Source organism: Glycine soja, chromosome 2 (assembly GCF_004193775.1).
Source record: "Glycine soja cultivar W05 chromosome 2, ASM419377v2, whole genome shotgun sequence".
Lineage (NCBI taxonomy): Eukaryota > Viridiplantae > Streptophyta > Magnoliopsida > Fabales > Fabaceae > Glycine > Glycine soja.
In genome coordinates this window covers 2,198,911-2,210,271 of record NC_041003.1, presented here as the reverse complement: position 1 = coordinate 2,210,271, position 11,361 = coordinate 2,198,911, and the positions used below count along the sequence as shown (strand labels likewise).

Below are 11,361 nucleotides of genomic sequence, written 5' to 3'. Positions count from 1 at the left end.
GAGTGCAGCTTGTATACTTGTTGGACAACTTTACTTAATGCCAATTGATTTTAAGATGAAATCTAACATGGTATCAGAGCAGGCTCTGACCTGGGACCTCGCCTTCACTTCCGCTTGGGCAACTTTACTTAGACCTTGGGACCTCGTCTTCACTTTCGCTTGGACAACTTTACTTAATGTCAATTGGTTTCAAGATGAAATCTAAGAAGTATCTTTACCTACTTAAAATATCTTTACTTAACTAATAATATTTTCCATTTCATACAAACAAGTAAAGGATATTACAGAAATAGTTGTCGCTTGTGATTTTCTCCTATACTTATGAAAAGAGTTCAAAAAATTGATTTATTGTTTATTGACTAAAATATGTTAAGTAATTGAGAGTATTTTTTGTTTTTTAAAATGAATTTAACGTAGAAGGAGTCTTCTTATAAAAAGAACAGGCAAACTTCTCAAAAGATTCACTGCTGAAGTTTGATCGGGTCAAAATACACTCTCACATAGGCACGAGGAATCTTAGTTTATAGCTATTTCACAAACTTCAACGAACCATTCATCCTCTAAAACTAATCAATAGGTCAAATTTTTTATTAAGAGAAAAGTAATGCCTGGAATCTCTAAAACTAATCAATTGGCTATGGTTATACTGAAAAGAGTAATATACAAGTAGCTACAAGCCTACAATGAATCCAAAACCTGAAGGCCCTGGTAGCAGTTTTTGGGTTCTAGAAATTCTCGTGATTTATCAACCAAAGTTCACAAGATGGTATGGCCAGACTTAACATTAGATCTTGATCTTCTGCATCCTTTAGCATGACTGCAATGTAGACACTTGTAGCATGGGAATGCACACAGATTTAATGCAATTCATCCACAAAAGTTTGAAGTGAAACACATTCCTTGAACACTGAAAAGCACCGCAATAACATGCTCCATTTATCATAGTAACGTGATCATGTAGTGGCCTAGATGATAAACATGAAGTTGTTTCACTTCAATGTCTTATTTCGCTTCTGCTCTCTATAATGTGCCAAGATTTACAAGTGGATGAACTGTAATTTTTCCATGAGAATGGACTAATAACATTGATTATGTTTGGACAGATGAAGTGGGGCTAGCAACATCACCCTCTACATTGTCAAAGACTGCTCTCCCAGTTAACATCTTAATAGCTATTTCGCAAACTTCAACAAACCATTCATCCTCGGGCAAGACACTGCCATTCACAGGTTCTTAATTAGTATGAAGCAGCAGTATACAACAAAGATGGTTAATTACATCATAAATGTACTTATATGGTGTTGGTCAAGACATATTTTTACTTTTTTCTCTCTAGTTTCTTTCCATTGATATTCAATATGAGTATATATATGCACCCATGTTTGGAATGGAAGGTGATGGAATGAAGCAACACAGAATGTATTGATACCAGATTCCTTTATTTGGATTGTTTGAATAGGATTGGGATAGGATATGATGAATTCCCATCTTATTCCATCCAATATCTCTCTTTTTCTTCTCTTTCCCACAAATTTGGGAGATATGGAATGGAACAACTTTCTTTTTCCCATTGCACTTCAAACAAGAGAACGATAACTTCATTGCATTCTACTCCACTTTATTCTATTTCATTCTACTTAGCATTAGATATTCAAACATAGTATTAAGCTAAATAGATGTACCTGTTGGGATCTAGACCTGTAGCGGCAACAGCATTAATAGCCCTTTCAATAATGTTTTTAATAGCTTGATGCAAATGACGAGATAAGTAACGGCCTTGGGATGAAAATATCATCACAAATTGCATATCTAAATAAAGCTGCACAAATGACCTAACGGTGAGTCGGATATTATTTTTGGTAAGTGATCTTAAGTCCTAAGCATTAAAAAAATGTCTTCAGTATATCCTTCATAAACTACCTTCTAAAAACAGGTATCAAAAGCAACTTTTTAAATGTTTATAGCAGACATTATTGTAGCAGCTTTTTATAGAGCACAGATTAATTTACAATAAGTTTGAGCCGCTCTCAACAAATAACTCTATAAACTCATTTCAAGTGACTACCTGTTGAAGGCCAATGGGACCTAAAGGCGTTGATCCTGTCTCAACCTCTTCCCAGAAGGTTTGGTCATCAGAAAGCCACAGAATCACTGTTTCTGCGAGTCTCATCAATAAAACAGTGGCAAATCTTTCCCTTCCCACAAACAGATCTGCTGCAATGCTTGCCACTTGGGTAAGCTTTGCAAAAATCTCCTGAACAATATATGAAGGAAATGATAAACCTTATAATTAAACAAAGATACTACTACTATGTTTCTATTGATGCTTGTATCTGAGTACTAAAGAGAAAGCGTGTTATAATGATTCAAAGGCATAACAATAAACAACTTAGCATCAAAGGAAGCATCCTTTTCTGTTACACATTTTACCTGAAAAATAGGAGAAGGAAACCATTCAGGTTGTTCTACATTACCATCCATTCCCAAATATATTAATGCATTTAGACGAGCTTCTCCTTCTTCTGTGAAGATAAGTTCAAGAGCATGTTGCCGGCAAAAGCTGTCCCGCAAGCGATCGACTTCCCGTTGGAGCCTTTTCTTCAGTTCACGCTGTTTGTCTGATCCTCTCCTCTGAGAGTCATCACCTATGGTGCTATTTGAAAGCTTGATGACAGCACGCGGGAGCAGCTCATCTGCCAGCAACATTGCATTAGCCAGCAATGCTATCTGCTGTTCTTCGGCCTCTGCAATCTTAACAATTTTGTGCCCTTCCAGATTCTCATTTACCACTGAACCTGGCAATGCGTTTATTAGCAAATTGACATAAAAGTTGAACACTTGTATAAGGCCTTCAACTGCAAGAATGTCCAATTGTAGTATTTCAAGAGGTCCTACATCTTCAAATAGCTCCTATTCAGATAACAGAAAACTTTATTAAGCATCTTGAGCAAAGATATATAAAGGCAAGGAGTGAAAGAAAGAAGCTTCTTGATGAATTTTTCCAATATTATACTCTCTCATTTTGCTATCTCAATTTCTAGTAACATCAATGCTATCAAACTACTATAGGATACTGAGCGATGGATTTTTGAGAAATTTTTTTCAAACGGAAACAATTGAAAAATTATGTTAAAAGACCTTACAATTGCGACAACAAAAAATAAATTTGAGAACCAAAAAAGTAAGTAATTACTTGAACCATGGAGTTGAACTTGTGAGCACTGCTTGAAAGCTTTGGTTGGAAACTTAGGTTACTGTGAGAAGAAGATGGAGGTAGCCCAGAATGCCTGCTGCTGGTTGGTGTATAAGCAAGAAACCAATCATCTGCGGCAGCTAGTGCTGAACTACTTTGTTCAATTCTTTTCAAATTTGTGCTCAGTGCTTGCTTGACAAAGGGCCTAAAATATTTTGTTAAGATTGGGGAAAGAGCCAGCCCACTAGCCTCTAGCTGATAACAGTGACTCATGCAAACATGAACACATTCAGATGCAACTCTCAAACCTCCTGCAGCAGCTGTAGAGGCAAGAATGCATTTCTTAAGGAGAACAGCAAATTTCTCAACCTGTTTAACGGCCCAAGTTACTAGCTCAGATGTATACGCAGGTTCTTCTTCGGCAAACACTGACAAAGAATCTGATGCTGCTTGTGAAATGGTTGAAAAGACGAGTTGTGAAAGGGTAGCAGTAAATGCCCCAACTCCACCAGAATTGCTGGATTGAAGGTTTTTCATGTTACGCTGCAATGTTTCTTGGTGAGAATTTAGTAGTAATGTATGAGCACGAGGACCATCCCCTAGATTTTTCAATGCCAATGCTGTTGATCGAATCTCTGCACTGCGAGTTGATGGCTGGCAGATAGTGTCTGCTAGCTGATCAGCCAGTTTTTGTCTGTGTTCAGTAATGGCATCTTGCAATGCCTGGAATAAACTTGAACTTAAAGTTTTCCCTTCACTAATTTCTTTTGCCATTTTTTCTCCTTCGTCCAAAGCAATCATAGCTTCATCCACTCTTTTCTCTGCTAATAGAACTTCAAGGGTTTCTAAATATCCTATTAGCCATTTTTCTGTATTGGATATATCTGTTTTTTCATCTAGTAAATCATCCATGTCTGAATCTTCATTTCCACTAATCATGGAACTAAGCATGCATCCTTCTGCTAAACCATGAACTACAGCAGCCTGAGTGTTTAGAAGATTTCTCATGGAAACCAGCTCTCCCTCAAGATCTGAAATCTCTTTGGATGTACTGCATAAAAGTATTGCAGAGATAGTCATGAAGACAATAATACTCATGATTAGAGATAGTGGATATCCTAATTATCAGGCGACAATAGATTTGTCAGTTTTTGGTAGAATCACAAAACCTTCTTGGCCCCTTGTTCAAAATTTTAAATTTCTTAAGTGGATCCTTGAATTGATGTTAATATATTGCTGACTGAGTGGTCCAAAGTTTAATCATTGAATTCCACAGACCACAGTATAAGGAAGTTATAAAAATCACGAATCATCATGAGTCATACATGGTCAATGTTTATAAGGAAGCAAAAGTTATAAGAAACATTATTGGATTTGGACCCTTACCTAAAAGCTTAAGTTGCAAACCTTGTACCAAATAAAACACAGCAGAAAATCATGGAATTGTTAGTGGCAAACACTATGAGCAGATATAGGACAATGTTTATGTTCAAATATTAGAAATATCACCTTTTGAAAACTAACAAAGGAATGAAAACCAAATTTCACATTGATAATTTTGTTCAGTGCCCTAACAGTATCTTACAATTTTGTACTCAACTAATGCAACAGAATCTGTTTTTCCCCCTTTTTTTCCACTTCAATTAACTTCCGCATGTAATTTACTACTAACGGAACAAAAAAGCTTGGGTAACAGAATTGAAAGTCAGCTCAGCTTCTTAGTTTCTCTCGTCTACTTACTCTTCTCACTGTACTAGAAATCAGGGAAAAACATTTTCAGAATGTGTCCCTCCCTCATTAAAGAAGCCTGAAAACTTCTTGGAGTTTATTCTGGTAGATGCCTGCTGGCATCAGACATTGTGTTTTCATGTACTACAAAAGTGGTAAAGAGTTACAAACTCCTAAGAAACCTATCCCCGTACCAAAACTTAAATAGGGACAGAACTTTGGAACAAACACCTGTTTCTAAATTTCTACAACCACTTGACATGTTGACAATGATGCAATCTGTAGTAACTTTTGGAAGGGAAGACAGTGGATCAATTCTCATCATAATAAAAAAATCATGAAATAGAAATGCTTAAATCCCTTCAGAAGTTCAGATATGATGCATATGAATATGAAATCGTAGCAACAAAGCTAAGATATGTAGTTAGCAATTTTGGGGTGTGTGTACTCACCGTATGAAGGCTGAATAATTAGCAAGAACACTTTTACGCATTTCTTCTGCTGAAGCCTTCTTCAGATCAACAAGATAAGCGCACAAGTGTCTTATCTCCTGTAAACGGTGTACAGAAATTGATGAAATAGGAAGGAAGCAAAATTTCTTCAATCAAATGGACAAAAAACAGTACAATTTTATTTTTCCATAATCCCCTGACTTCATTTACAAAGAATCATTTTGGCACTTGGCATACATTGCATGAGAACGACATGGCATAAAAATTACAATTATTATTACATTTTTAAAGCATAAAAAACTTGTTTAATTCTAGAGATTTTGGGATTACTTAACCAGCCTGCATTTTCCTTGTTACAAGGAATAGGATGAATGTCTAACACTTTTGCATCACAAATTTGTAATCTGCAGGAGTCTAAATTAGCTAGAACTTGCAAGTTGCAACTCATGGATTTCTCAATTGAAGAAAAAATAGATTGCCACTCGGATTGTTTCTAACATCTAACATAGTAGACATATGAAACCTTCAACCTTTTTTTTGGCATAAACAAGTACTTTTAAGCACAACACTTTTCAAACAACTAAAAACTCAGCTTTTAATTTTTCATATTGGCGTATAATATACACAGTCACACTTCTCACATGCACATTAGGGACTCGTGGGTATCATGTCTATCCTACACTCACCAAGATATCATTTTGAGAGTTGCAATGGTACCCAAGAGTGATGATATATATATATATATACACACACTCATACATATCATATATTCCATCAATAACTATTATTTCTCTATCACTCTTTTCTATCATATTATATCACCTATCATACCTATACTTCTCTCTCTCTGAGTGTCATCTAGTGTTAAGTGTCCATGGATAATTTTCCAAAAATCTAAGGGTTTTGATACAGTGAGCAAATAGTTGAATGTGTTCAGACATGCCACACGAGAAAGAAGAGGAGAAACTTTCTCCATAAACCAAAACCCTTTAATTTTTCTAAGGATAGCATAGAATTTCTCATCATTTTTCTTTCATTGCATGCAGATCAGTCATCAACAAATAGACCCATTTATCCAATATTGCAATGGAACTCATTAAAAACTTGAAATTAATGTAAGGGAAAGATAGAGACCTTCTCGTTCATGCTGCGTGATTTGGAGGCGACATAGTTATTGGGATCAAAGGTGGAGCTTTTGAAAACCTTGAGCTTATCGCTGAGTGTGAGATTGGCATCAAGTTCTGCAGAGTTTCCAATGCTGGATGACACAGATCCTCTCTGACTCGTGAATGGTGACTGATCCATTTTACGTTGTTGTTGTTGTCGTCGTACGTGGTTGTCTATGTTATGTTGTATGCATGCAATTGCGAAAAGCCGCAGAAGGTTCAATATTCCAATTGGCTATGGAGGATTAACGATCGACGAAATGAAAGTACAGAAAATCTAATGGAAGTCATAATAATCAGATTGATATATGTGATGTGACGAACTAGGACCGGAATGTTGTGTGTATGCAGAAGAGAAGAGAGGCGAGACAAACATGCAGTGCAACAATCTCATAGGACTCGTAAATGTAATGCTTGCTTTGTTTTTGTTTTGTTATTTTTCAAGTGATGTTGTCTGTTTAATTATCTAAACTAAACATATAATAATCATTGTCTACGATATATTTAAATTTTATTTGAAATATTTAATATAAATGTGTATTGGATTCCTATCAAAATATATATGTTATCATTTATCTGAAGACTTTTTTTAACAGCCAAGAGATCAAATTTATTAAAGAATAAAACTCAAGCACGCACAAGTTGTGCTCAAGAAACATTATTGTTTATTATTTATCTTATTTAAATAAATGATAAATTTATAAATATATATATATATATATATATATATATATATAAATTAGTTATAATTTCATTAATTTATTTTATTTTCACGTGTAATTGTATAAAATCATATCACTTTTGTACTTACACAAGGTATTCCTAATAATTTTATTTCTTTGTTACTCCTAATAGTTTAGAGGTAATATTCGACTCATTGAATTACTAAAGAATCAATAGGTGTGACACTGACGTAAGATATCTCCACATTCACGTCATTCAAAGAGAAGTACTACCTTTAAAGTCTGGAATATCCCCGTACAACAAATAAGCAAAGTTACTAGGAGTATTCTTGTATATAGGTATAACTTCTAGTAATTTTATAAATGAAAATTTCTTTTTTTTTTTTGAAAGGGAATGAAATTTTTCTTAATTATTAATATTTAAATTATGAGATTAAATTTTTTATTTGAAAAATCAATCGAAATTAATTAGCTTATGTATTTTTTGAAATCAAAATTTTTGTTTGCTTGAGCATCTTGTTTATTGTTCTCAATTGGGAATCTTTATCTTGATTTTCTTGTCTACCAAAGTGGAATGAACTTGAACATGTGTTAAAAGTGACCTCGTACCTGGTTTCAAAGTTTATTCTATAATTGTTATGTGATCGTTATTATGAGACGATTTATTTATTATTGTATTAGAATTAATGTCTCATGTGAGAAATATGTGACTTAAATAAAGACTAATAAATAAATAATTAAGGGTTAAGAATTTTAACTGGATTAAATAGGAGAAGTTCTGCTACTTATGAGAATACTGGTTATAAAACTGGATTGATACCCATATGAAACAAGTTTCTCTCCTCTTTCAAGAAAATCAAAGTATACCGAAGAGAAGTTTATGAAAAAAGGGACGCATTATCTGTTTATTTATTATTTTTTGGAATAATAGGTTTCAAGATATGTTAGATTTCCTATAATTGATAATCTAGAAAACTCATTAATAATTTTGCATGTGGTATCAAAATAAGATTATAAAATTACATGATTTTCCATTAATGATGATTTTCTCCAAATTTTTTTTCTCCTAATTATAAAATTTAGGATTTTTTTTCTCCTAATTATAAAATTTAGGATTTTTTTTCTGCGACACAAATGAAATTTTATGAATATTAAAACTGTCTTTCGGAATCCTTTTGCGAGTATGCACAAAGAAAGAAAGTGGGTAGAAAGTCTATAGGCTGTTTTCTTTTATTTTCTTGTCCTTGAACAAAAAGCAGGGCTTCTCTTTGTCGCGGTATGTACGTTTATATTCCTTTTCAAATTGCTATTTGCATACCCCATTTTGCTATTCTCAATCTCATATGTTCATTTTTTTTCCAAATACCATTGTTAAACGTGATTAAAGGATTAAAAGTTTTAAGTTTATACCCTGCAATTAAATTATCGTGAATGCTTTAAAATTATTGGTAACCGTAAATATATATATATATATGTTGCATATTTCTTTGAACGTGTTTGAATGCAAAACATAAATAAATGTGAATATTATTTTATGACCTGGAATGAAATTAATAAAATGGCTATGAATTATTAATAGAAATAAGTATGTCTAAGCCATATATATTTGGTTGGAATTAAATATATGTTGAATTTGTTAGTCACCAAATTGATCAAATTTATAAGGTTATTTAATTCCAAATTAATGATTATTGCAATTACTCATAGAATAATGGATGCTAAATTATATGATTATTAGTTTATGGATAATTGAAATCCATTGTTATAAGGCATTTATGGATCGTCCAAAGGTTGATTAGTTATTCTTATAATTAATGAATATAATTGTAGGCGATTTATGTGTATCATTAATTTTATTTATATACCTGAAGGAAATAGATACTAGTAATTGGTGCATATTTAATTTCCAAATATTGTTAAGAATTTTTATTAGCATCATCATGTTTGTATGTTGTGTGTTGGTGTATCACCCAAAGGAGAACATCAATATACATTGATTGTTATCTGAATGAATCATATGTATGACATGTATTTTATGTCTCAAAACATTTATGTAAATTTTATTATGTAATACATGTTACCAATTCACTGAATTTTCATGTATCATCTGTGTCAATTTTAATGGGCTTAACTTCTCTTACTGGAATAAGCAAGTCCAATTTCACCTCGGTGTTTTGGATCTTGATCTTGCTATGTTTGAATAGAAGTTTATTACTATTATTGATGCTAGTAACAAAGAAGAGAAAGTTCATTATAAAGTTTGAGTAAAATATAACAGACTCAACCTAATGTTGATGAGAATGACTGTTGTAGACAATATTTAGATAACTCTTCCTAAGATCGATAATGCTAAAAAAGTTTATGGAATTAGTGGGAGAGCGCTCTCAAACAGCTGATAAGTCTGTTGCTAGGACATTAATGAGTACATTGACCACCATGAAGTTTGATGGTTCACGTATTATGTATGAACATGTCATTGAGATGAAAAGCATTGCAATAAGACTAAAGACCTTGGGAATGACTGTGAATGAGAACTTTCTTATTCAGTGTATTTTGAACTCATTACCGTCTGAGTATGGCCCGTTTCAAATGAGCTATAATACCATGAAAGATAAATGGAATGTGCATGAATTGCACATTATGTTAGTTCAGGAAGAAACAAGGCTTAAGAATCAAGGAAGTCACTCAGTCTATTATGTAAGCCACCAAGGGAATCAAGGAGCTAGAAAGAAATTTATGAAGAAGCATGATAAAGGTAAAGGATAATTAAAGATCAATGATGACTCTTTACAAATCCAGAAGAAGGTATCAAAGGGCAATAATTGTCAATTTTGTAGGAAACCAGGACATCTCCAGAAGGATTGCCTAAAGTGTAAGTCTTGGTTCGAAAAGAAAGGTGAGCTTAATGCTCATGTATGTTTTAAATCAAACTTAACTAAAGTTCCCCATAATACATAGTGGATTAATTCTGGATGTATGACTCATGTTTCTAACATTATATAGAGATTCTTTACAATCCAAACCAAAAGCCCAAATAAGAAGTTCATCTTCATGGGGAATAGAGTGAAAGCTCCAATGGAAGCAGTCGAAACTTATTGTTTAAAACTCGACACTGGACATCGTTTAGATTTACTAGAAACTCTTTATGTACCTAGTGTATCTAGGAATTTAGTTTCATTATCTAAACTTAATGTTATTGGATACTCTTTTAATTTTGGTAATGGATGTTTCAGTTTATTTAAGCATAATCATCTCATTGGTACTGGTGTTATTTGTGATGGTTTATATGAATTGAAATTAGGTGGTTTATATGTTGAAACTGTTTTAACTCTGCATCATAATGTTGACACTAAACGTAGTTTAGTGAATGAACGATTTGCTTTCTTGTGGCACAAACGTTTAGGTCACATTTCTAGAGAAAGGATGAAAAGATTAATAAAGAATGAAATTCTTCCTGATCTAGATTTTACGGATCTAAATATTTGTGTGGATTGTATCAAGGGAAAACAAACAAAACATACAAAAAAAATGAGCTACAAGAAGCACTCAGCTTCTTGAAATTGTGCATACTAATATTTGTGGACCTTTTGATGTTAGTTCTTTCGGAAAGGAAAGATATTTTATCACCTTTATTGGTGACTATTCACATTACGGTTATGTCTACTTATTGCATGAGAAATCTTAGGCAATGAATTCCTTAAAAATTTACTTGAATGAAGTAAAAATGTAATTAAACAGAAAGGTGAAAATTATTAGATCTAATAAAAGTGGTGAGTATTATAGAAGACACGATGAAACTAGGCAACACCCAGGTCCATTTGCTAAACTTCTTCGGAAACGTGGCATTTGTGCACAATACTCAATGCCTGGTACACCACAACAAAATGATGTATCATAAAGGCGTAACAGAACTTTAATGGATATGGTTAGGAGTATGTTAATCAATTCAAGTTTACTCATATCTTTGTGAATGTATACTTTGAAAACTGCCATATATTTGTTGAATAGGGTTCCTAATAAGGCAATTCCAAAGACACCTTTTGAACTGTGGATAAATAGGACACCTAGTATAAGGCACCTGCATGTTTGGGATTGCCAAGCAGAAATAAGAATTTATAATCTACAAGAAAGAAAATTGG

General features: G+C 33.2%; 1 protein-coding gene across 1 annotated transcript; it reads right to left on the bottom strand.

Annotated features, from left to right (window-relative positions):
* Positions 1–583: 583 nt before the first annotated feature.
* Positions 584–6,678, bottom strand: LOC114369436 (exocyst complex component EXO84A-like). Its single transcript, XM_028326673.1, has 7 exons — positions 6,508–6,678; positions 5,374–5,471; positions 3,194–4,244; positions 2,431–2,910; positions 2,066–2,254; positions 1,683–1,819; positions 584–1,216 (listed from the first exon to the last, which is right to left on the bottom strand). Exons 1-7 carry the CDS (start codon positions 6,676–6,678, stop codon positions 1,090–1,092), a joined length of 2,253 nt encoding a protein of 750 aa, XP_028182474.1. The 3' UTR covers positions 584–1,089.
* Between the last annotated feature and the right edge of the window lie 4,683 nt (positions 6,679–11,361).

Bases quoted from the DNA above. Each gene is read 5' to 3' on its own strand.
- LOC114369436 (XM_028326673.1), bottom strand. From the start codon at position 6,678: ATGGATCAGTCACCATTCACGAGTCAGAGAGGATCTGTGTCATCCAGC. The intron at 2,255-2,430 runs GTAAAATGTGTA...TATATTGTTCAG, and splicing joins TTCCTTCTCCTATTTTTCAG to GAGATTTTTGCAAAGCTTAC. The intron at 1,820-2,065 runs GTAGTCACTTGA...TCATTTGTGCAG, and splicing joins GTCCCATTGGCCTTCAACAG to CTTTATTTAGATATGCAATT.